General features: G+C 60.4%; 2 protein-coding genes across 10 annotated transcripts in view; one reads left to right on the plus strand and one right to left on the minus strand.

The window, feature by feature from the left end:
* Window positions 1-13: 13 nt before the first annotated feature.
* FMNL1 (formin like 1) lies at window positions 14-17,042 on the plus strand. 2 transcript variants are annotated; one of them, XM_058858089.1, is made up of 26 exons: window positions 15-261; window positions 5,999-6,082; window positions 6,312-6,395; window positions 6,484-6,557; window positions 7,106-7,189; window positions 7,380-7,511; window positions 8,697-8,805; window positions 9,028-9,104; window positions 9,197-9,290; window positions 9,597-9,671; window positions 10,501-10,611; window positions 10,688-10,837; window positions 10,929-11,030; window positions 11,130-11,361; window positions 11,569-11,874; window positions 11,993-12,114; window positions 12,525-12,727; window positions 13,183-13,417; window positions 13,500-13,568; window positions 13,678-13,758; window positions 14,311-14,440; window positions 14,528-14,691; window positions 14,934-15,035; window positions 15,282-15,374; window positions 15,522-15,645; window positions 16,525-17,042. In XM_058858089.1, the coding sequence occupies exons 1-26, from the start codon at window positions 100-102 to the stop codon at window positions 16,626-16,628; spliced, it is 3,303 nt and encodes a 1,100-aa protein (XP_058714072.1). In that variant the 5' UTR covers window positions 15-99; the 3' UTR covers window positions 16,629-17,042. The 2 variants fall into 2 exon arrangements, with proteins under 2 accessions (XP_058714071.1, XP_058714072.1); XM_058858088.1 differs by having other exon boundaries at window positions 14-261; window positions 10,929-11,361.
* Window positions 17,043-19,062: 2,020 nt separating this feature from the next.
* MAP3K14 (mitogen-activated protein kinase kinase kinase 14) overlaps window positions 19,063-25,088 on the minus strand; it is a 28,926-nt gene continuing 22,900 nt past the window's right edge. For 2 of the 8 annotated variants that reach the window (XM_058857949.1, XM_058857948.1), the window contains exons 14-16: window positions 24,340-24,484; window positions 23,698-23,798; window positions 20,139-22,618 (exon numbers count right to left, since the gene is read on the minus strand). In XM_058857949.1, coding sequence (XP_058713932.1) covers window positions 22,454-22,618; window positions 23,698-23,798; window positions 24,340-24,484 — 411 coding nt within the window. In that variant the 3' untranslated portion in view covers window positions 20,139-22,453. Of the gene's footprint in view, window positions 20,098-20,132; window positions 22,619-23,697; window positions 23,799-24,339; window positions 24,485-25,088 lie in introns of those variants that run through there. The other 6 variants (XR_009279671.1, XR_009279669.1, XR_009279668.1 and 3 more) reach the window with 6 other exon arrangements.

A 25,088-nucleotide genomic window follows, 5' to 3' on the forward strand; every position in this document is an offset into this window, starting at 1 on the left:
TTTATAGCGCGATAACGCCCGCAGAAGTTGCAAACGCCGGCGAGCGGCGGCGGGGACGGGCGAGGACGAAGCCGGGCTCGGAGCCCCGCAGCGCCCGCCATGGGCAACGCGGCCGGGGGGCTGGAGGGGGGCGCGGCCCCGCGGGAACCCCGCGACCACCGCCCGCAGCCCGGGCCCCCCCCCGGCACCGCCGCCCCGCCGCCCCCCCGGCAGCCCATGCCCGCCACCGCCGAGCTGGAGGAGCGATTCGGCCGCGTCCTGGTGAGCGGGGACGGGCGGGACAGGGGGGACCGGAGGGGACGGGGCCCAACATAACGGGGGGGACAGGGGGGTCCCGGAGCAGCCGGGGGGGGGTCTCTCAGCATCCCGGCCGGTATCAGCATCATTAGCCGCGTTACCATCATTATCATCGTTATAATGATGGTATTGTCACTATTTCATCGTTCTAGTAATTATTTGATTTATTATTTAATTGATATTCTTATTAATGATGATGACTGCCCCGCTCTCAGCTCGTTTCCCCGGGGACTCAGCCCTGCCCCGGTTTGACCCCCAGCCGCTCCCGTCCCCTCATCGCTCCTACCCTGGGGGGATCCAGACCCCAAATTCCTGCGGTGACCCCGAGTCTCGGAGCCCGGGCAGGCTCCGCCATGGCGGGATCGGCGGCAGGGCCGGAGGGTGCTGCAGGCAGCCGCTGCTGCGGATGGAGATGCTTCGCTCACCTTCCCTTCCTCCTCCTCCTCCCCGGAGCCGGGGAAGCCCCGGCACCGCTCCCGGCTCCCGCCGGTGGGCAGCGGGCGATGCCGGAGCGGCGTTCCCGCGGGATGGATGGATGGATGGAAGGATGGATGGATGGAAGGATGGATGGATGGAAGGATGGATGGATGGACGGATGGATGGCAGCTCCCGGAGGCGCTGGGAACAGCGGGGGAGCGGCTCTCGCTCCCTCCGTCCTTGAGCGGGCTGGGCCGGCCGTGACCTTCGCGCCAGGAGCGCCGGGTCCCGCCAGCGCCCCGGCCCCGCTCCGTGCCCTCCCCAGAAATGCTCCGAGAAAAAAGAATTGCTGCTTTAATCCCCCGAGCCCCTGGCGGGAGATGGAGCCGTTTCGCCGATCCCGTGCAGCTTCCACGATGCCGGCACACCGGGATCTGCCGGGATCTGCTCGGCGGGGTCCCCCATCCCAGCCCCGAGCACAAATGACTTGGGAGCTTTTTTATCTGGTGGAGTTGATGGGATTATTTGTGGATGAGCATCCCAGCGCAGCCGCAGGGGGAGGATAGCGAGGGGCTGTGCCCGGCGGGACCCCCGGCGCTCCCGGGGAGGGGATTTGCCGTGGGACTCCCGTGCTGGCTCCGTGGGGTGTTGGTGCCTGTGATGGCTCCGGCTGTCACAGCAGCGGTGGCAGGAAGAGACCTCTGGGTGTTTCCGCTGCAAGGCCCAAGGAAGGAGCACTTTCAGCCGGGCGGGCTCCAGCACGTGGGAAATCCTAAACCAAAAAATGGTCAGAAAAGGGGACAGCGCTGCTGCAGTCCCTCAGCACCACCTTCTCTGTCTCCATCCCGAGGGAAAGCCCTTTTCCAGGAGAAAGGGCACTCGGGGGGCTGGATGTGCCCCAACGGGAAGCGGGTGTCTTGTGAAAGCGGCTGTCCCAATCCCGCTTCCTCCTTTCGCAGTCCCTTCCCCATTCTCGTGGCTGTGGGGGCAGCGGAACCCCGGGGGGATGGGGACAGGGGTCCCTCTGCCCTCACCCACCACAAACACGTGCCCTGACTATGGATTCAACTTTTCTGCTTCCTGAGCTCAGGGATGGAGCAGGTGGTGATGAGCTGGGAATCTCCTGGTGGGACACGATCCAGACCTCACACGTTGCCATGGTTACAGTGATGCCGTGAGAGCTCAGTGCAAATCAGTTTTGGGCTGGACATCCCAAACTGGGAGAGCTGATGGTGCAGAGCCTTGTTAGGGAGGAGCCTGGGGGATCCAAATTGCTGCCAGGAAGGGGATGGATGCACCCATTCCATGCCAAGAAATGGGAATTTAGTTTCCCAAAACTTTCTTCTCAAAAATTGGCTTCTTCCCAGCTGGGGCACTGTGGCAGATGCCGCTTTGGCACAGCAGTGGGAGGGTTGTCCTGTGCCAAGTGCTTTGGGATATGATGAGGTGGATTTTTTGGGATGGAGCAGAGGAAAAGCATCTTTGCTGCTGGGATAGGGATGCTCAGATACTCCTGCTTGGAGCAATCAGGGTTTTACCCCCTTTGCATGTCAGGAGACATTGACTGGGAATATATGAATGGACTTGTGAGCTGAGGTGTGCTGGAGTCAAAATCAAACAGTGGCTGAGTGGGACGGGGGCTGCTCCAGCTGGGAGCTTTGTCTTGTGGGGGCTTTGCTGCCTCTTCTCCCAGGACCTGGGGGACTGCAAGGCCAACGTCACCACTGCAGATGTTTGCAGATGTTTGCAGATGTTTTCAGATGTGCTGCTGGCCCCAGCAGCAGAATGGGTCACCAGCAAGCCCTGGCCACAGCATCGGCCTCGGCTCAACCAGGAAACAAAACTGATCCTCAGCTTCCTGCTGGATCCATCTCCAGCCCGGCTCCAGCGGCCAAGGCTGGCTGGGGGCTGTGGGGCTGCAGGAGGGTGTCCCCATAGGGAAGGTTTGTCCTGGGTGGGAAGCTGCCTGTGAGCCACGAGCTGCTGGATCAAGGCCTGGAGAGTGTCCTGGTGCAGGAGCCCCCTGTGCTGCTGGATCCAGGAGGACATCCCAGTGTGGGGTGGGCAGGCAGGCACCCAGCAGGGATGAGGGCACGCTGGTGGGATCAGGCTCCTCTGCCTGGTTCGAGCTACAGCAGCCTCTGCTTGTTCTTAAAACAGAGCTGGAGCTGCAGGTGGCCCAGCCCAGCCCACTCCCACCACCCCCAGCCATCCTGGGGACACATCTGCTCCTCCAGCGGCCGTCCCTGCCCGACACTTGGTGGGTTTGGGTCTGGCTGGATCCAGGGAGTCCCTGATGGGATGAATTGGTCCTGGCAGTGTCCCCCAGCCCAGTTTGCTGCATGAGGGAGGTCAGGGAGCCCTGGGTGGGCCTGGTCCTGCTCTGTGCCTTGCACTGAGCCCTGGGAAGAGGCAGGAAAGCAAATCCTTTCCAAAGAAAGTGGCAGCCAGGGGCGCTGGAGGGGACACCATGGGACAGCTGGCACAGCAGGACCAGCCATGTCCCAAAACACCTCAGGGGTGCTCTGGCCATGAGGGATGGAGCATCCCAGGAGTGGCACAGCCCCTCAGTCACCCCAGCACCTGGAGATGTTGGTCCTTCCTGCAGCTGGAGAGAGCCCCTGAGCTGCCATTTGGGGCAGTTCCCTGCCCTGTCCCCTTCCCTGGGGCAGGGTTTTGTGCCTGTGATGTCTCATCCCTCGTGCTGCCAAGGCTTTCCATCCCCTCTCTGTGGATGCACATCCCCCGTGCCCCAGAAACGGCTCTGCCAAGGTTCAGCCCGGTTCACACTGAGCCTGGCGGGGTTTGCAGCACAAACACTTCCCCGGAGGATGCCGGAACATTCTGTGCCAGGTTTGGTGCAGAGCTCTCAGCTCAGCCCGGCTCTGCTCGGCGCTGCCCGCTCACGTGTGGAACAAAAAGAGGGATCTGACACCCAAAATAGCTCTGTCCCTGCCAGCCATGATAGGAAAAGTTGTTTTGTACTGGAAAACTATGTTGGTGTTGCTTCACCTCCCCTGGCCTTGGTTTTGGTGCAGGACAAAACCTGGCTCACCCCACGGCTGTGCTGGGTCCCTGCCAGCCTCACCCTGCTGCTGGCCATGGCTCCGTGGCACTTTGTGGCTGTTGGGGAGTGTTTGGAGGCACCCCCTCAGTGATGTGGGGCCGTGAGGAAGCCCCGGGCAGGGGTGGGATGAGGGTGCTGGGTGCTGGATGATGGCAGGGGGGACGTGGCTGCTGTGGGCCAGTCACTGTGGCTCCTCCATCCTTGCCCCAAAGGAGGAAGAGGAGGAGGACCAAGTTCTTCCTCTGACACCTCTGGGGTGTTTGGCTGCTGCCCTGCCCCACATCACCCACCCTGCCCCACACCACCCACCCTGCCCCACATCACCCACCCTGCCCCACACCTCCCACCCTGCCCCACATCACCCACCCTGCCCCACACCTCCCACCCTGCCCCACATCACCCACCCTGCCCCACATCACCCACCCTGCCCCACCTCCCCCACCGCCGGTCCCCCCTCCCGGGCAGGAAATGAGAACCGGTTTCTTTGCGCTGCCGGCTGAGGCTCCTCAGCGGAGCCGCTTCCTCCCCAGCACCACAAGCCCACCCGGGGCACAGCCACCACCCAGTTTGTACCCGACCTGTGCCACATCCTGCCCGCAAGGGAGGGACCGCGGGGCTCGGGGCAGAGCCACCTCCACAGGGACAGCCCGGCAGCCCCTGCCCCACCCTCCTGCTGGGTCCTGTCCCAGCGCAGGGTCCTGCTTCGTCCAGGTGCCACATGTGATTGCTTAGAGCTGGTCCACGTGGCAGGTGCCACCATCCCCTCCCTGCCAAGGACACCCATGGGTGTCCCACAGAGGGTGCCATGGGTGTGCCAGAGCCCTGTCTGGGGTGTCTGGGTGTGTGGCCCCTCTTGGCACAGCCCTGTCCCTTGGCCTGATCCTCATCCATGCTGAGGATGCCAGCTCAGCCACCAGCAATGGGGACAGCCAGGTGCTGCTGTCACCTTGTCCATCCCAGAACCACCCAGCAACTCCAGTGGCTTCACAATGAGGCCATTTCTGTACCCCCTGCCCGGCTCTCGGTGCCAGCCAGCCCCAGCCAAAGCCAGTCCCTCCCACCCACAGCTCTTGTGAAAGCAGCTTGACAGGTCCTCCCTGGAGGTGGTGGAGAGGTTTCTGTTTCTGCCCACCACAGTGGCACCTCTCCCCTTGGACCTGCTCTTCTGTGGGCAGCCAAAGCCCTGGGAGATGCCTTCCTCCAAGGATGTGGTTGTTCCAGCACGGCATGCGCCCCACATCCCCATCCTCCTCATCAGGGAACCTCAAAAGTGAGATTTAGGGGTGGCTTGGGGCTGTGCATTGCTCCACGTGTCGTCAGGCCGGCCTGCAGGTTCTCTCCAGATGAACTGGAGCACCAAAACCGGTGTCTTTTAGCAAAAGAAATCACTTGTGAGCTGAGCTGAGCTGCAGCCTGGCCCAGGCCATGGTGGGTGTCCCATGAAGGTCACCCCATGGTGTCCCTCAGCAGAGCAGCCCAGAGGCAGGAGCTGCATCCCGCTCGTGGCAGGAGCGGTTTCGGTGCCGAGAGCGGAAACGGCGTCACGTCCTGCGGTGGCTGTGGGGGCTGGGGTTGTGCAATGGTGGCACGGAGGGACGTGGGGACACAGCAGGCCCTGACATCACTGCCTCTCAATAAACACTGATTTCCCCACACGGTCTCGTCACACACCTGTGGTGGGGGGGACTCGGGGGCTCCTGGGTCCCTCAGCCGTGTCACCAGTCGGGGTCTCTGTCCCTCACCCCGTGTGGCCCTGCTGGGACTGGGCACATGGTGCACTCATGGCATGGATGGATGTGTCCGGTTCTTCCTCGTGTCCCCCACCAGCACCCCCTGCCCTCCCCTTAGGGACCCTCAGGTGGGGACATGGGGTGGTCACATCCTGGGAACAGTGGTGTCCCCATCACCCCACCAGTGTCCCCAACCTGAGAATGCTGTTCTCACTTTTCCACCACGATCCCACCCTCCCAACACTGTCCCCACTGTTCCACCACTGTCCCCAGTTTCGCAGTAGTGTCCCCATCTTCTCTCTGGAATCTTCATGTCCCACCAGTGTCCCCATCCTTCCACCAACATCCCCATCCTCCCACGGGTATCCCCACGTCCCACTGGTGCTCCCACTGCTGAGCAAGGACACTCAGTGCTGGGGAGCAGGGGGTGCCACATCCCATGGGTGTTTTTGGGGTGACCCCCAGCTCTGACACCCTTCACCCACAGAATTCCATGAACCTGCCCCCAGACAAGATGAAGCTGCTTAACCAGTACGACAACGAGAAGAAGTGGGAGCTGATCTGTGACCAGGTGAGGTCCAAGCTCACAGCGTCCCCAGTGCTGTCCCTGTCCCCAGGTGCCCCTCGTGGCATGGTTTGGGCACCAAGCACCGACATCCATCTCGTTACTGACACAGCACCTTATTAACCTCATTAAGCATTGATGCAGTTGGGGTGGGGACAGGGACACTGTGGCTGCTGTGGGGACAGTGGCACGTCCCCACGCCACAGCAGTTTCAGCCTCTCTCTGGGGCTCGTAGGAGCGTTTCCAGGTGAAGAACCCCCCGTCCGCCTACATCCAGAAGCTGAAGAGCTACTTGGACACGGGTGGTGTCAGCAGGAAGGTGAGGGGTCCCCAGTGCAGCGCGGTGCCCTGGCCCCGGTCCCAGGCTGGGCACAGGGACGGTGCCAATGGCTGTCCTTGTCCCACAGTTCAAGAGGAGAGTGCAGGAGTCGACGCAGGTGCTCCGGGAGCTGGAGATTTCCCTGAGGACCAACTACATCGGGTAAGGGTGGGGTGCCATTGTCACCCAGCCGCTGCCATTGTCACCCAGCCGCTGCCATTGTCCCTGGGATGAGGATGGATGTGCTGCTGGCTCTGGCTGGAGGCTGTGGCCTCATCCTGCCCCCTCAGGAGGGCTCTGATGGGAGCTGGTGAGGCAGCTGGGGGTGCTGTGGGGTCTGAACCACATTTTGGCTGTCTGGTATCCCCTGGGTGCCAGGAGGGACCCTGCCCCACCCTGGCTGTCCTGACCCCTTGTGGGTGCCCTCAGTTCCCAGGGCCAGGCTGTCCTGTTGTGTCAGTGGTGGCAGCAGTGGCAGTGGTGACAGTGGTGACAGGAGAGCCCTTGGGCTGAGTCCTCCATGTATCAGGTTCACCACAGCACCCACCTGGCCTCAGAGAAATGCCAGCTCATGGTGCCACCTCATGTCCCCAATGTGTTCCACCCTTGCTGGGGACCTCTGACCGAGGGGTGGCTCTGCTGAGTGGCTGGGGCAGGGGGAGAGAGGATGTGGGGGTTGGCAGAGCCCTCTAACCCTCTGCACCTTCCAGCTGGGTCCAGGAGTTCCTCAACGAGGAGAACAAGGGGCTGGATGTGCTGCTGGAGTACCTCGCCTTTGCCCAGTGCTCTGTCGCGTACGTCCCCACCGTGTGCCCTGTCCCCAAGGCTGGGATCAGCCTCCCCTGGGGCTGGGGGGGGTCCCTGGGGGTGCTCCCTTGTCATCAGGGCGATGCTCCACGGCTGGGGCTGAGCAGAACATCCCCAACATCTGCCCGTGTGGGGGTGCCGTGTCTCACCCGTCCCCATGTCCCCACGGGCCACCAGGTATGACATGGAGAGCACAGAGAGCAGCCCCGGCTCTGACAAGGGCAAGGAGCGGTCGCTGGAGGACCTGAACAAAAGCACCTCCTCATCCCCCACCCAGGGCTCCTCCAAACCGCGGCCCCTCACTGTAAGGTAACGTGTGGTCCCGTCCCCACGTGTCCCCCTGTCCCTGTGCTGTGTCCCCCGCTCTCGCCTCGCTGCACCCCCGGCCGCGCCGCGCTTGGAGAGGGGCTTGGCAGGGAGACGCAGGCCCGATCCTAAAAATGGGTGTCCATTGCTGGTTTGAGGGTGGGGACAAAGCCACATCCCCCTGTGTGCCCCCAGGGACAGAGCAGGGGCTGGGCTGGATCCGCGTCCCCATCCCGGCACTGCCACCGTCCTGGGGTGCTCTGGTTAAACCAAGAACACACAAAAATTGGGGGTGTTGGAGATTTTGGGGGAGCAAATCGCAGCCCCCTGGTTTAAACCCGGGGCGGAGGGACGGGCCTGTGTCCCCCCAAGCCGGTCCTGGTGGCTGGTGGCTCTCGCTTGGTGCCGCTCGCCCGCAGCCCCGTCTAACCCCGCTCTTCTCTTGCACGCTGCCGGGGATGCGCTGACGGTAGGTGACGGGGCACCGGCGGGACGGGGACACCCCACGGGACCCCGCCGCCGGTCACCGCTATTGGGGACAGGGCCTGCGGGGCATCCCCGGTGGGCGGGGGGGTCCCAGGGACACCCCACCGCGGTCACCCCAGGAGCTGTAACGCGGCACCCCGGGGACGCCGGGAGTCCCTGGCCGCCTGCCGGCAGCTCCGGAGGAGCCGGGGTGTCCCTCCCAGCCCCAGGGACAGGTCAGGAGGGACGTGGCACCCGCAGGGGGTCCCATCCCTTGTCCCCGAGCGCGGGTGTCCCCCGGGCGGCGCGGGAGCCCCGTTTCTCCCTCCTGTCCTGCAGGCTCTAACGCGCCTCCAGCTGCTGCCTCTCGAACCAGCACATCCACACCCTCCTCCGCCACGTCCACCCCAGCGTCCCCTGCGGTGCCCCGGGCAGCGATGGGGACAGTGCCCCCAGGTCACCCGGCAGCTCCTGCCCGCCCCGGTGAGCCTCCGAGACCACCCGTGTGCACGAGGGGACCCCAAAACCCACCCCACGTCACCCCCCCAGTCCCAGGGCTTCTAGATGGGCACGGGCACGAGGGTTTCTCCCTTGGGGTGCAGCCGCCCGGGTCCCCCGGTGTCCCCCCGTCCCCGCTGGCAGCTCCTTGCGCTGTCCCCTCCCCGCTTTCCGCTGCGCCCGCGGCTCCCCCGGGCCCCGCTCAGCCTCGCTCTCCCCGCCCAGGCTGAACCCCTCGCACAGCAGGAAGACGCTGCGCAACTCGCGGCTCGTCAGCCAGAAGGACGATGTCCATGTGTGCATCATGTGCCTCCGAGCCATCATGAACTACCAGGTGGGAGTGGGCGGCATCCGCGGGGACCCGCCCGGGGCTCCCCCGGGATCCCCCGCGCCTGCGGTGGCAGCTCCGGGGTGGGACCGGGTCTGCGTCCCCCGGCTCTGAGGTGTCCTCACTCAACCTCCTGCCTGGTGGGGACGTGCCATGGGGGTATCCCACACTCCTGGAGTGTCTCCGGGGGGACACACGAGCCCATTAATGTTCCTTTCCCCCCCCAAGTCTGGCTTCAGCCTGGTGATGAACCACCCAGCCTGTGTCAACGAGATCACCCTGAGCCTCAACAACAAGAATGCCAGGTAGGAGCTGACCTGGCCCCTGTTGTCCCTTGTCCCCCTCTCCCCTCACCCACCCCGTGGCCCCAACCCCCACACACCTCGTGTCTCTGCAGGACCAAGGCTCTGGTGCTGGAGCTGCTGGCCGCTGTCTGCCTGGTCCGAGGTGGCCATGACATCATCCTGGCTGCCTTTGACAACTTCAAGGAGGTGAGTCCCCAGCAGGGACACCCAGTCCCCACATGAACATCTGTGCTCCAGCTGGGTTTGTGCCTCAGTTTCCCTGCATGTGGCAGAACCCTGCACCACCCGCAAATCTCTGGCTTGCTCAGGATGTTCCACTCACTGGGCTTGATGTCCCCATGTCACCAAGTGTCCCCAGGGCCATGTCCCAGCTGGGATGGGTGCCCGGCAGCACCAGTCAGGGTTGGGATGGTGTCACCTTGTCCTGCCACCCCCCTGGGTGTCCCCTGGCCATGTCCTCCCTGGCCTTCAGCCCTCTGCTCCCCCCCCCAGGTCTGCGGGGAGAAGAACCGCTTTGAGAAGCTGATGGAGTATTTCCGAAATGAGGACACCAACATTGACTTCATGGTGAGTGGCTGCTGGGGCCTGTGCTCTGCTGTCCCCAGGGTGTCACATCACCAAGGCTGCTGCACTGTCCCCAGGCCATTACGGCCCAAGAGCTCCTAAGCCACCACACTGTCCCTGTGGCATCACGTCCCGAGGAATGCTGAGCCACCAAAACTCTCCCCAGGCCACCGTGTCCTCAGGGCCTGCTGAGTGACCGTGCTGTCCTGGAGGTGCCATGTCAAAAGGGCTGCCATGTCCCAAGGGCTGCCATATCTCAAGGGCTGCCATGTCCCAAGGGCTGCCATGTCCCAAGGGCTGCCACACTGCTCTGCTGTCCCCAGGGGCTTCTAAGCCACTGAACTGTACCCAGGCCACCATGTCCCCAAGGCCACTGAACTGTCCCCAGGCCACCTTGTCCCCAGGACTGTGTAAACCCCCATGCACTCCCCAGGGGTACCAACCCCCCATGCAGCCCCCGGGACAACATCCACAAGGGCCCCCCTGCCCTGTGCTGTGCCCCGGCTGCACAGAGCCGTGTCCTGGGCCATGTCCTGGGCCGTGTCCTGGGCCGTGTCCTGAGCCGTGTCCTGAGTCGTGTCCTGAGCCCCTGAGCCATGTCCTGGGCCGTGTCCTGGGCCGTGTCCTGAGCCGTGTCCTGAGCCCCTGAGCTGTGTCCTGAGCCGTGTCCTGGGCCGTGTCCTGAGCTGTGTCCTGAGTCGTGTCCTGGGCCATGTCCTGAGCCGTGTCCTGGGCCATGTCCTGAGCTGTGTCCTGGGCCGTGTCCTGAGCCGTGTCCTGAGCTGTGTCCTGGGCCATGTCCTGAGCCGTGTCCTGGGCCGTGTCCCCACAGGTGGCCTGCATGCAGTTCATCAACATCGTGGTGCACTCGGTGGAGAACATGAACTTCCGCGTGTTCCTGCAGTACGAGTTCACCCACCTGGGGCTGGACCAGTACCTGGAGGTGGGTGATCCCGAGGGTGGGGCTGCCGGGGGTGCCGCTGGCGCTGCCAGGGGTGACGCCGGCTGTCCCTCGGCAGACTCTGCGGCTCACTGAGAGCGACAAGCTGCAGGTGCAGATCCAAGCCTACCTGGACAACGTCTTCGATGTGGGGGCCATGCTGGAGGACTCGGAGACCAAGACGGCGGTGCTGGAGCACATGGAGGAGCTGCAGGAGCACGTCAGCCAGGTGGGCCGTGGGTGTGTGGGCAGAGCCGCTGACGCAAAGCCCGAGGGAGGGATGAGGACGGGGCTGAGCGGCGGCGCCTCGTCCCCCACAGTTGACGGAGAAGCTGCAGGATGCGGAGAACGACTCCATGGCCAAGATAGCGGAGCTGGAGAAGCAGCTGAGCCAGGCGCGGCGGGAGCTGGAGGCGCTGCGGGTGAGCCGGGGGTGCCGAGGCGAGGCTGGGGCTGAGGGACCGGGCTCTGAGGGGTGCGGTGGGACACCGGTGACCTGCCGGGGGTTGTCACCTCTCCAGGAGCAGCTGAGCCCCCCGCGGCCGCCCAGCCCACCGTCCCCGCAGCCCCAGGAGTGTTACCGGCTGGCGCTGGAGCGGCGGCTGGCGGAGCTCGAGGAGAAGGGGCTGGTGCAGATCCTGCGTGGGCCCGACGGAGACGTCGCCATCGAAATTGTCCCCGTTGTCATAGAAACCCCCGCAGCCCCCGTGGTTTCTGGAGAGGCCACTGCCACCACCGACACCACCCGCACAGGTACCGTGGGTGCAGGGGGATGTCCCCTTCCCGGCGGGGACACCTGGCACCAAGGAGGGCTGGCAGAGAGCCTCGGGGCACAGAGACTGAGGCGGGGGTGTGTGGATGTGCCCGGGAACTCAGGGTAATGCGATGGCAGAGGGAGCGTGGTGGTGGCACCGTGCCCTGCTGTGTCACCGTCTCACCCACCTCTTCTTTCCCTTGCAGATGCTCCGGCTCTGGCTCCAGCCCCACCTCCCCCACCAGCACCTGCTGCCCCCCCGCCCCCACCCCCTCCACCCCCCCCACCTCTGCCGGGGGCTGAGCCCATCCCTCCCCCACCCCCCGCACCCCCTCTGCCCGCAGGTGCTGTCCCACCCCCGGCTCCCCCACTCCCGGGGGCCCCAGCGCCACCGCCCCCCCCACCGCTCCCGGGGGGGCCGGAGGGCCCCGTGCCCCCCCCTCCACCACCCCCACCCCTCGGTGGGGAGCCCCCAGCCGGGCCCGGTGTCCCCCCCACTGCCAACAGTTCAGGTGAGTGTGACCCAGGAATGGTGGGGATGTCCCCTGGGAGGGGTCTGGGGGCACCCACCCACCAGTAGGTTTGGGACCCCCCTCCCTGTGACGTTCCCCTCTCCCTGTGACCCTGCAGTGAAGGTGAAGAAGCCGATCCAGACCAAGTTCCGCATGCCCGTCTTTAACTGGGTGGCCCTGAAGCCGAGCCAGATCGACGGCACCGTCTTCACCGAGCTCAACGACGAGAAGGTGCTGCAGGTGAGCGCACGGGACAAGGGGCTGGGCACAGGGTGCCTGGGGGGGCTCAGTGCCCCGAGGTTGCCCTGTGCCCACCCTGCACCCACCCACGGTGTCACGGGGCTACAGGAGGAGCTGGAGGTCAGGAAAACTCCTTAGCACCATGGAGAGGGACATGGGATGGGCGTGCTGCTTCTCTCATCCTGTCCTTGTCCCTTTGCTCCATCGGCATCCTCACATCCTGTCCTTTTCTTCTTCCTCATCTCCATCCTCTGATCCCCTCACCGCCTCTTTACCCCTCCCTGTCCCCTTGTTCCATCCTCATCCCCTTGCTTCATCTTGATCCTCACTCCTCACCCTCACGGTGCTCTGGCCCCGTCCTCACCCAGATGTCCCCTCCCCGCCGTGCCCACAGCCCTGTGTCCCCACAGGAGCTGGACATGAGTGACTTTGAGGAGCAGTTTAAGACCAAGGCACAGGGCCCCGCCCTGGACATCAGTGCCCTAAAGGGCAAGGCCACGCAGAAGGCCCCCAGCAAAGTGACCCTCATGGAGTCCAACCGCGCCAAGAACTTGGCCATCACCCTGCGCAAGGGCGGCCGCAGTGTCCAGGACATCTGCACGGCCATCGAGACGTGAGTGTCCCCCCGGGAGGGATGAGGTCGGGCACAGCCCAGCAGGACCAAGGGCTTGGGGTGGTGGAGGGTGAGATGGGCTGCAGGGATTGGTATGGGGATGCAGAGAGATGGAGGGATGGAGAGATCAGATGTGGGGAGGTGGAAAGATGCAGAAATGAGATGAGACAAAGGGCCAGAGACAGAGAGATATAGACAGATGCAGACACCGGTTATGGGGATGAAGGAATGCAGGAACCAGATATGAAAAGAAGGGATGTGGGGACCAAAGACAGAGAGATGGAGGGATCCATATGGAGAGATAGAGAGATGCAGGGTCCAGGTGTCCAGAAAGATGGAGTGATGTGGGAACCAGCTGTGGGGGTGGAGGGATGATGGAACCAGCCAGGGGTGACAGGGGGGCTTCGAGACCCACAGCAGGGCCTGACAGTGCCAGGGGTGTCCCCTCCTCTCAGGTACGACCAGCAAGCCCTGAGCCTCGACTTCCTGGAGCTGCTGCTGCGCTTCCTGCCCACCGAGTACGAGCGGAACCTGATCGGGAAGTTCGAGCGGGACCAGCAGCCGCCAGAGGAGCTCTCGGACGAGGACCAGTTCATGATCTGCTTCAGCAAGATCCCGCGCCTGGCCGAGCGCATGAACGTCATGATCTTCCTGGGCAGCTTCGGCGACACGGCCCAGCTGCTGATGCCGGTGTGTGCCGGGGACGGGCGGGCCGGGGGCTGCGCGGTGACGCTCCCGCGGTGACACTCACACCCTTCCCTCCCTCCCACAGCAACTCAACGCCATCATCGCCGCCTCCATGTCCCTCAAGTCCTCCAGCAAACTGCGCCACATCCTCGAGGTGAGGACTCTGTGGGGAGGTGGCCCCGACGGGCGCAGAGAGGGCTGGCAGTGTCTGTAGGCACTGTGCCCTCCTGGCCCTGTGTCCCCAAGCCGTGGTGTCCCCACAGATTGTCCTGGCCTTTGGGAACTACATGAACAGCAGCAAGCGCGGAGCTGCCTACGGCTTCCGGCTGCAGAGCCTTGATGCGGTAGGGTCACTGTGGGATGATGGGGACACTGCCAGGGACCAGCCCTGGGGACAGAGGGACACAAGGGCCAGCTGCAGAGATGGAAGGGTGCAGGAACCTGCTGTGGGGACAGAGGGATGCAAGGAGCAGCAGCTGGGATGGACAGACACGAGGTTTAGCTGTGGGGACTGAGGGATAAAGAGACTGGGCTGGAGAGGCAATGGGAGGAGGCAAAAGGATGGAGATACACAGGGAAGGGGTTGGAAGAATGGAGACCTGATATGTAGAGGTCAAAGGTTTAAGAACCTCAATGATGGAAGATGAGATGAAGGAAGATGGGAATTAGATGCAGGAATAGAGGGAGGAAGGTCAGACATGGGAATGTAGGGATGAAGAACCAGCTGCAGGGACAGAGCGATGCAGACCCAGCCATGGGGATGGAGAAAGATGGGAATCAGCTGTGGGAATGGAGGGATACAGACCCAGCCACAAGGATAAAGGGCCACCAGAGGCAGCCCTGAGCAGGGTGAGAGGTGGTGGCTGTGGGTTGGGGCTGACTCTGCCCTGCCCCAGCTCCTGGAGATGAAGTCAACAGACCGCAAGCAGACCTTGCTGCATTACCTGGTGCGGGTGATCATGGAGAAGTACCCGGAGCTCACTGGCTTCCACACCGAGCTGCACTTCCTTGACAAGGCAGGCACAGGTAGTGCCCACACGCCCTGGGCTGAGGGTCGAGGCAGCCCCTGGCACTCTGAGCCTGCCCTGACCCTGCACTGCTCACCTCCTGCAGTGTCCCTGGATGGTGTCCTGCAAGATGTGCGGAGCCTGCAGCAGGGCATGGAGCTGACCCGCAGGGAGTTCATGAGACAGGACGACAGCCCTGTGCTCAAGGACTTCCTCAAGATCAATTCAGAGGTGATGGAGAAGCTGCAGGCTGACAGCAAAACAGCCAAGGTGGGTGCTGGGGTGGGGTCATGGGGGCATTTCCCTGCATGGGACAGACACCCTGGGGTGCCCTCTGCTCACACCTCTGCCCCATGGGAGAGGCTCCTGCTCAGGATGTGGCTCCAGTGGGACAGGCAGGAGGGATACGGGGCAGGTATGGGGAGGTGGGATGGGCTGGGAAGAGGTGGTGGGTGATGGGATGGGCACCATTACCCAGCCCCAGTCTCCAGATCAGGTGTCTCTGCCCACAGGAGGCGTATGAGTCAGCTGTGGAGTATTTCGGGGAGAACCCCAAGACCAGTCCCCCCACCACCTTCTTCCCCATGTTCATGCGTTTCATCAGAGCCTACAAGGTAGGAGTGGGCATGGGGTTCTCTGTTTCTGAGGGCTGGGAGGAGGTCTGGGGCACCTGACCCCACTTTGGAGCAATCAGCAGAAGTCACAGGCAAGGCTGGGGCTCGTGGGGCTCAGGAATGCCTTTGGGATGGTCAGATTTTGGAACTGGGTTGGGGTGAGCTGGGGGCTGTGAGGGAAGGAAGGAAGGGGGCTGCAGTTCTGGACTCCCCTGCTCAGCACACCCTTCCTGCTCCTCTCCCAAGAAAGCAGAGCAGGACATTGAGCTGTGGAAGAAACAAGAGGCCGCAGCCAAAGAGGCAGGAGCCGTCTCCCCTGGCAGCGAGCAGCAGCCTGAGGTGAAGGTGCCCCCATGTTTGTGTCCTGGTGGGGTCCCAGCCCTGAGTGGTCCTGGGGAGGGAGAGCTGGGTGGGAGGTGAAGGTGAGGGTTCCCCATCTCCTCTGGGGTGTGATCACATCACTCAAGTGCCCTGTCCCCTCCCCAGCTGCCTATCCAGAAGGCCAGGAGGCAGCAGATGGACATGATTGCTGAGCTGAAGAGGAAGCAGATGGTGAAGGAGCCACTCATCTACGAAGGCAAAGATGGGGCCATCGAGGATATAATTTCAGGTGAGAGATGATTTCAGGTGAGCATCCAGGTGTCCCCACATCACAGACCCCAGCTGGGGGCTGCAGGGGCTGGCACAGGAGCTGGAGGATCACCAAGCCCCATCACAGGGATCAGACCTACCTTCACATCCCACATGGCAAAGCTGCCGAGTGCTCCCTCCCCTGTCTCATATCTCTTCTTCCTCTTCTGCTTCTTCCTCCTCTCTCCTCCTCCTGCTCCTTCTCGCTGTCTCTGGATCGCTCTGCTCAGCTCTCAAAACTGTCCCTTTCACGGCTCGGACGGGCAAACGCTCGTCCCGGCTCTTCTGCGACGTGGGCTTCAACGAGGAGAGTCCTCTGTAGGTAACGTGGGGCAGCGGGGCCGGCGCAGGCGGGCGGGGGCTGCCGGGCTTCCCCCCCTCCCCGCCGGGACCCCGGGGGCACCGGGATCAGCCCCGGGGCTGTGCTGGGCTCCGGGAGCTGCCGGTCGGGGTCCCACGGGCCGATGCTCGGTGCCTGCTGCTCCTCCCGTTCTGGGTTCCTCATGCCCAGAGGGGTGACAGCCAGGCAGAGACACAGGACAGGGGACCAGGGTTTTAAATGAACAAAGGACAGCTTTAGGTTGAAGGTTCAGAAAAAAATTCATTCCTGTGAGGGTGAACTCTAGTACAGGTGGCCAGAGCAGCTGGGGCTGCCCCTGGAACCCAAGGCCGGGGTGGACAGGGCTTGAAGCACCCAGGGACAGTGGGAGGTGTCCCTGCCATGGCAGGGGTGGCACCGGGTGGCCTTTAAGGTCCCTCCAACCCAAACCATTCCACGTTAATGTGACGGGTGGCAGGACCCCGGCCATCCCGGGTGGGCAGTGAGGCTGATCCGGCCCCTGCGCTTCCCCCGGTGCAGATCTGCGGAACAACCCGTACCGCCGGGGGGACAAGGCCCGCGGCAGCGCCAAGAAACGGGCGGCGGGGCAGAGCCTGCAGGCGACGCCGGACATCGCGCTGTGACCGGCGCCGTCCCTGCAGCTCCAGGAGCGGGCCAGGAGCATCCTCCCGACGCAGATGGGCCCGCAGGATGTCAGTCCCTCAGCCCGGGGCTCGGCGGGGTGGAGGGACCGTGCCCGCTCCGAGCTGCTCCAGCCGCTTGATGTGCCAGCTCCGCCTTGCCCGGGCCTGGCACAGGCACCCCCGGCGCTTGCTTGGCCGTGTCCCTGAGCTCCTCTCCCGGGCTGCCAGGGCTGGGGGGCCCCTCCTGGCTACGGTCAGGAAGAGGGAAGCACAGAAAGCGCTCCTACTTGTCCTGGAAGGAAAAGCGGGGCTGTCCCATCCCTACCCCGGCGCCGCGGGGTCAGCTCTGCGCACCGGCGTGTCCCACCCGCAGCGTGCCGGTGCCTTGGATTGCGGGAGGGAAGGGAGGGGAGGGGAGGGAAGGGAGGGGAGGGAAGGGAGGGGGTGCCAGCCAGGCACACAGCGCTCCCCCACATCTCCCCCGCCTCCCCCGGCCCCGCAGAGCCCCCCCAGAGCCGCGTTCTCCTGCGCTGCAGAGCCAGCGAGGAGCTGCTGCAAAGCTCCCACCCGGGCACCTCCCGGACCCAGGGGCTGGCAGCGGTGCTATTTTACATGATTTTATAAGTCTTCCTTCAAATTTGTCTGCGCTGCGGCAGCGGGGATTGGAACACCCCCACGCAGGGTGTCCTCAAGGCTGTGGCGAGCAGCGCTGGGCTGTTCCTCGCCGCAGGGGAGGCTCCGAAGCTGCGGCAATCGGCAGCAGGGACAAATTTCTGCGAGGTGGAGGCACCTCCGCACTCCCGCATCCCCAGCATCCACCTGCACTGTCGGGGCTGGAGCCCCTGGGATAACCCGGGACTGTCGGCTCCCCGTTCTGTGGGGTGGGACACGCAGGAGGTGCCGGCAGCCCCCAGCCCCAGCCCCGCATCAACCGCGACCCCAAAGGCTGCGGGGTCCCTGCTGCCACCGGGCAGGAGAGGCCCGGGAGCCGCACGAACCTCTCGGTACCGCACCGGACCCGAGCCTGTCGCTCCTCCCCTGCCCCGCTGCTGCTGAGAAACCCCGACCCCGCAGTGCCGCAATTAAACCTCTCTGTGCGTTTTCTTCATCAAACGGGCCCCGCTCGTCCCCATGAGAGGACGCTCCTCCCTCCTCCCGACCCTCCTGCCGTCCTTCCTCGCTCGTCCCAGCTTCAGCCAGAGCAGCCGCTGCTTCCTGCTGTATTTAAGCTGCTTCAGCGCCGGCTCCGTGTCCGGGGAGGGATGGGAAATGAATGTGTAACTTATAAATGCCTTTAAGCCAGAAATGTAAACCATTAACTGCTCATTTGTATACATTATTTTTATATACTGAAGGCCTGTTTAATCTAAAGCAGAACTGATAATAAAATGTCTCAGAGGATAAAGGACTTGTCTGGGAGAGGGGTTTGCATGAGGGGGTGATGCTGTCATGGAGGGAAGGAGGGAGGGAGAAAAGGAAGGAAAGATGGAGGAAGGGAAGGATGGAGGGAGGGAGGAAGATGAAGGGAGGGATGGAAAGAGGGAGGGAGTGTCTGTGGCTGCCCCATCCCTGGAAATGTCCAAGGCCAGGTGGGACAGGGCGTGGAGCAACCTGGGATAGTGAGAGGTGAGAGGGTGGAATGAGATGATCTTTAGGGTCCCTTCCAACACAAACCAGTCTGGAATTCTAGCGAGAAACCACCCACCATTTTTCTGAGGACAACAGATCTGAGGTCTGTTCACAGCACAGACATGTGGGAGCATGACAGAACAAAAAATGTGTTTCAGGGTAACTGTCCTCACTCATCAGCCTGGCCACAGCCCCCTGGGCTCATTCACCAGAAGGATTCAGCTCCGTGCAGCAGCAGCAGCAGAGGGGCTGCAACACTGGGAGGTGTGGGGGGATCCCCAGAGCTCCACCTGCACCTCCCAAGGTAACAGTGAGCTGCTCCCAGTGCAGCAAATCCCCTACAACAGGACAGAGGGAGGACAGGACTCTCTGCTTGGAAGGAGAGAGATGCCAGGATATTCAGCAAAGCCTGGGCTCAGAGCCATCAAAGTTAGTGCTGCCTCTTCAGCCCAAGAAATCACAGAACCCCAGAATATCCTGCACTAGAAGGGACCCTCAAGGATCATCCAGTCAGCTCCTGCCCTGCACAGACACTTCAGCAATCCCACCCTGTGCATCCCTGGGCACGGTGTGCAAACGCTCCTGGAGCTCTGGCAGCCTTGGGGTGGGACCTGGGGAGCCTGGGCAGTGCCCAAGCCCCCTCCCTGACTGCTCCTGCATCCCTCAAATTATTATATAGCAGAGTTTAATCAGAGCAGGCTCCTCTTCCTGGAAAATGTCTTATTCAGCATCACCATCTTGTTCTCTAGGACAACACATCAAACCACCAGCGATGACAACAAACAAAATCTTTTTTTTTTTAGCTTTATTTTTTTTCCCTGTGAAAATGCAGGTCAAAAACATTAACTTCAAAAAATCACAGTTTTATAAAGTGTCATTCATTCCATACAAGCTCCGGTTTCAGCACCTTCCCCCACTGCCCATCCCAAAGAGATCCTCAGCTTCACCTCACCTCACCAGCAGTGAATTTTCCAGACTTCCTGAACAGGAGCTGCACGACAAGAGCCATCTGTGTTTATCACTCCTACTTGTCCTCCCCACCCTGAGCTGGGGTTCTGTCCTAAACACTCGTTATGAAACCTGACAGTTCCAGCCAAATTTGAACGAGGATAATGCAAATCGTCCCCGACTTCCTGCTGTCAGTATTGCCTTCATCTGGAAGCTGGGTTGTTTGTGCCTGTCACAGCAAAGTGACAAACTGAGGGAAGAGGAAACTGTCCTGGCAGCAGGAGAAAGCCAGGGAGAGCTCAGGCTGGCTGGCAGCTCAGCCTGGAGATCATCCCAGAGGAGAACCCCAGCTCAGGGACTGGGAAGGCACCAGTGGTTTGTGTGGCTGCCAGGTGTCTGTCCCCAGGCAGGGACTGTGCCACCACATCCCACCCTGAGAGCAGTGACACAGCCAAGCTTTGTGTGCTGGGAACCTGCAGCCTCACTTGGGCACTTGTGGTGGCAGCAAAACAGGACTGGAGGCTTTGGACAAAACAGAGAGGGTGAATCCTGGCTAATGCTGCTGTGAGGGTATTGGGGAACACAGACACCTCCATGGGCCAGGGGAGCACAGACATCTCCATGGGCCCAGGGGAACACAGACACCTCCATGGACCAGGGGAACATGGACATCTCCATGGGCCCAGGGGAACATGGACATCTCCATGGACCAGGGGAACATGGACATCTCCATGGGCCCAGGGGAGCACAGATATCTCCATGGACCAGGGGAACATGGACATCTCCATGGGCCCAGGGGAGCACAGATATCTCCATGGACCAGGGGAACACAGACACCTCCATGGGCCCAGGGGAACACAGACATCTCCATGGACCAGGGGAACACGGACACCTCCATGGGCCCAGGGGAACATGGACACCTCCATGGGCCCAGGGGAACACAGACATCTCCATGGGCCAGGGGAGCACAGACACCTCCATGGACCAGGGGAACACGGACACCTCCATGGGCCCAGGGGAACACAGACATCTCCATGGGCCAGGGGAGCACAGACACCTCCATGGACCAGGGGAGCACAGACACCTCCATGGACACTGTGAGGACATCCCGGGCCCCAGGAGGGTTCGCTGCTCTTGTGCAGGTGGCCTGAGTTCAGGTTAATGCTGCAGATGCAGAGCCCAGGAGTTCTGCAGCCAGTCCTGCTGCTCCCTCCCTCCCTGCTGCTCCAGGGCTCAATCCTAATGCCCAGGCATGGAACCAGATACCAGGACATGGGAGCAGCCCCCAGGCCACAGAGGCACAAGGGGCAGCCTTTGGGATGGAAGCCACGATGCTTTGGGATTGACACATCACCACACACACACACAGAAACAACCAACAGTTCTCCTCCTGCCCCCTCAGAGGAAGCTCAGGAAAGGAGCCAGGCATGCACTGTGCTTGGGAGCTTCTGGGACCCTTGGAAGAGGCATTTTGATCCCTCCTGCTCCAGAGCTTAAACTCTTAGTAGTCTATGGCATCTGAAAAAAGAAATCAAGCCATCCTCCCCCTTTCCCCATTCCCTCCTGGAAGACATGTGCATAATGTGTTAATTATTTACTAAAAAGACTCTGAATGTGGCATTATAGATATAATTAGGTGCCTATTTTGGACAACGTATTAAGTGCTTCAGAACAAAAAGTGCTATAAAAACTATACCCAGAGTGGAGACAGGTTTCATTTTTCTTCATGAGTTCCACTTTCTTATTACATCACAACTTGAATTTTCTGATCTGGGATGTCACTGTCTGGTGGAGCAAAACCAGCCCATATTCTGGGAGACCAAAGGGAAAGAGCATCCATTGTTTAAGGAGTGCTGGTTCTCAAAAAGGGAGGCTCAGAGTTCAGCTTTTCCCAGCTATTTTCTAAGTGAGCTCTTGGGAACACTGCCAGAATTGCTGCCCCGTTGTGTCTCCCAGAGCAGCACGGATCTGGCAGAGCCCACCTTGGCCTTTGGGAGCTGTTTCTCTGCCCAGGCTGGATGCAGAGCCCCTGCTCAGAGGCAGCCACAGAGCTCTGGGAGAGCACAGCCACAGGGAGGGACTGTGATTTCCAGGTGTGCCAGGCCTTGGAGCAGCCCTGAACAAGCACACTCGGAGCTCACACCTCCCTTGGGATCTGTTCTGGGATGGAGAAGAGCGAACAACACCCGCCCACCTGAACTTGACCTGTGAGGTTTCAGTATGTTCCAAACATTCACAAATCAGTAAAAAAAAACAGTTCAAAGCTTAAGGCATTCCAGGCCCAGCTGCCCATCCCACTCAGTGATCCCAGTCTGAAGTGAGGGGAGGAGTGGGAAGCCTTGTGAGGCCAGGCTGAGCTCACAGAACTGGGGCACTGGGCTGAGCTCACAGAACTGGGGAGCTGGGAGGGAGGTTTTTATAAACTCTGCAATAAAATTCAGCCCTGTCACAATTGACAGAGTTGATGTCCCTTACTCCATCAAGGATGGGACAGTGCACCTGAAGTCCCACATCAGAGATGGGAACAGGATGGAAGAACAACCCCTCCACCCTCCCACAAAGGAATTCTGTACCCTCCTCCTGCCCTGCCTGCCAGGGACACCAGAGAGAGCACCAGCTCCTCTGAGACCTGCAGGTGGGAGCTGCAAGCAAAGCTCTTTCTGGGAACAAAGTTCTTTTCTGATTCAAGAAGGAAGCGACTGCGGGGAAGGGTGGGAGGTGAAACCAAGAACCAGCCAGTGGCTGCTGTCGATCCTCCCCATGCAAAAGGCTTGAGGTGGAGATGATGCTCCCCAGAGCCTACAGAAATGTTTTTATCTCTAGCTGGAAGGAAGTTAGCCATCTCCCCTCAGCACAACCACCCCCAGCTGCACTGAGGGCACCCAGCCTCCTCCTCTGGGCAAGCCCAGCAACGACCGACCTCACCTGGGAGCAAGAGCAATCCCCCTGCTCTCCTGAAAAGCACAACCTCCTTCCTCTGAAAAGTGAGGAATTTCCACCTACCATTCTCAAGCTCTAACACACCCAAAACAAGAAATTCCCACTGTCCTGGGGAATGTCTAAGCTCAGGACATGTCTTGGAAGTGCATCAGAACAGCCAACGGAAGTGAAGCCCGAGGGCAGTGAGCTGTGATCCTGCTGCAGCACAAACATCAGCCACTGCACTTGGTGCTCCATGGCAGGGGAGGTCAGAAGCTTTTGCAATTCCTTCTTTGCACAAGGTGTAAACCTCCAAAGCAGGCAGGGTTTCAGGGCCTGTTCTCCAGCTGGCCGTGCTTGACGCGCCAGGCCCAGCTGACGCTGCAGTCGGGGGCCAGGGTGCACTGCAGCTCGATGCCAGAGTCGGGCACCTCCATGTCATAGCGCACAGGCTGCCCCTCCTTGGTCACCAGGCTGAAGGCAGGCACAGGGATCTGTGGGGCACAACACACAGAGCTCAGTGACACTCCAGTCTCCTCCAGGACATCACACCCCTCCATCACACACAGCTTCCCGAGACAAGAACAGCTCCCAGGGAGGGCTTCGTGCTTGGCAGGAACATCCTGAACTCCTCTCGTAAGGGAATCCTCGGAACTGGACTGGGCAGTGCCCACCCTGCTGCCAAAGTGCCTCCCTGAGCTCTGGGCCATGGCTGGGGGTCCTGAGCTGCCCATGTTTGGGCACCTGAGCTCCTCTCCAGGTATTTTGCTTTGTGATGTTTATCTGAACAGAGTCTAGAGAGAACCAGCACCACTGGAACATTTTCTGGGCTGGTGCAACATCTTTTAGAGACAATCCCATTTTACACTCAGATGAGTCACAGTCCCACAGACACTCCAGAGATGCTTTCAGGAACAGCCAAGGCAGCCCACAGTGAGGTTCACAGGAGTGTGCCAACATCTCCAACAGAACAAATTGGAAGCAAACACAGCTCATTTCCCTGAGCTGATGCTACTGCTCATGATGAAAATCCTATATAATGATTCTTTAGGGAGAGGGGAAAGAGTTTATAATAGAGAAGGATTTTTTAGGCTGCAGCACAGGTGTTTTCTAAGGTATAGATCCCTGTGATCACTCTGACAATTGGCACTCTTATAATTCAGGTTTGGTACTAGGTTTAGGCTGGACATTAGGGAAAATTTCTTCACTGCAAGAGTGGACAAGCATTGGAACAGGCTGCCCAGGGCAGTGGTGGAAGCACCATCCCTGAAAAGGTTCAAAAAATGAGTGGATGTGGCACTTGGAAATACGGTTTAGTGGGCCTTGTGGGGTTTACTGAAAGGTTGGACTTGATGATCTTGGAGGTCTTTTCCAACCTTAATGACTGTGTGATTCAGAAAACATCCTGTGGTACCACACTCACAACAACAGCAGCACTGAGGTTCTGGTTCTAAAGGTGTCCTAAGGATCCCTGAACCACTCCTGGGTCTCTCTGGAATTCAGGGGTTATGAGGCTGTGGTAGGGAAGAAACCATTCCTCAGATGATGCACTGAACTCCAGTCTGTGTCTCACCTGGCTGCTTATCCCTGTGGCAATGTCTCCCACCTTTGTCCTGTGGAAATCTCTGATGTGCAAATTTTCTCCACTTAGCAACTGGATCTGGATTTTCACTCCTGGAATGCACAAGAGATTCTTTAACTTCTGCTGAGCCACAAGGACCTCACAGTCCACAGCAAAACTGACTGACAAGGCACACACATGGGGAAAAACTCATTTTTGTCATTAAGGATTTCATTTATGTAGGTCTTTTGCTGAGCATGGAGCTAGCTGCAGACAGGATGACTCACAGAGCAGAGCTGCATTTAGCAAGAAAGCAGCTGAAGTGATGTATTAATTTGCACAATATGCCCTCAAAATTCTGGGTAGATGTTTGTGGTTATAAAACAGTCCTTGCACATAGAAGCTGCATGAGGCAGGGTACACAGGCTCTGTGTGTTCAGAAACTTCCCTGGATTTTGCTGTACAGACCCAGTGCCTTCCACCCATCTGTGACTGGGACAGACTGGGCTTCCTCAAATCCCATCTTTAGGGGGGGGTCTGTGTTGGCACAGCAACTGAAGGACAAAAGGAGCTGAAAACATCCCTATCCAGCCTGTCTAGATAGTGAGAAAGTGATTCTGGCCATTTTTCCCAGGTATGGAAATGCAGACCCACCGTTGAAGTAGCTGGGAGTGTCCGTGTGCCGGCTGCGGCTCAGCAGGTTGTTCCAGCTGGAGCTCTGCCCGTCTGCCTGGCTGTTCCAGGAATGGATCCCAGAGCTCATGGTGTCCCTCAAGCTGTGAGAAGCCTTCATGGAGTTCTGCAGGAGTAAGCACAAGTTTGTCTAAGCCTCCAAAAGAAAATAAGCTGGCAGGAGATGAGCATTAAAATAAGGTCAGCAGGAAAAAATCCAGAGGGGTTTACGGCTGGGCTTTACTCAACATTTATGTGCCATCTGGGAAAGGGAATGGATAGCAGTGCCACAGTCATTATCAGATATTCTCAATAGTTAAATCAATAATGAGCTGAAAAGTTGGATGAGAAAAGAGGGGTTGTACTGACTGACAGGAGAATTAAGCATCAGTTCAAATATTTGTCACTTACTGACATTAGAAACACACAGAAGAAACAATTAACTGTACAAAAACAACCATAGACCCTGAGCTGCTGCACTGTGGGGAAGGGTCTGTATTGTCCCAGTCAATCTGACATCAGCACAGTGGTCTGAACCAGTCAAAAATCAAGTTAAAGGTATGGGGTAGGTGTTCGTGGGAAAAACCAAGCAGAGTCAGATCCCACACTGCACACTGTGTGTGTCAACAGCTGAGCTGTGCAGAACTCCCTCAGTCCTCCTCAAAAAGCACTGGAAGACTGAGAAGAGAGACAAAAATAGGACACAAAGCTGCTCCAGACCAGAACTGACT

This window comes from Poecile atricapillus, chromosome 27 (genome assembly GCF_030490865.1).
Source record: "Poecile atricapillus isolate bPoeAtr1 chromosome 27, bPoeAtr1.hap1, whole genome shotgun sequence".
Taxonomy (NCBI): Eukaryota; Metazoa; Chordata; class Aves; order Passeriformes; family Paridae; genus Poecile; species Poecile atricapillus.

What these genes read in the sequence shown, in the direction of transcription:
- FMNL1 (XM_058858088.1), top strand. Translation starts at nt 100, where the DNA reads ATGGGCAACGCGGCCGGGGGGCTGGAGGGGGGCGCGGCCCCGCGGGAA. An exon ending in GAGCCATCATGAACTACCAG is followed by an intron (nt 8,806 to 9,027) that starts GTGGGAGTGGGC and finishes TCCCCCCCCAAG; the next exon opens with TCTGGCTTCAGCCTGGTGAT. An exon ending in CCTTTGACAACTTCAAGGAG is followed by an intron (nt 9,291 to 9,596) that starts GTGAGTCCCCAG and finishes TCCCCCCCCCAG; the next exon opens with GTCTGCGGGGAGAAGAACCG.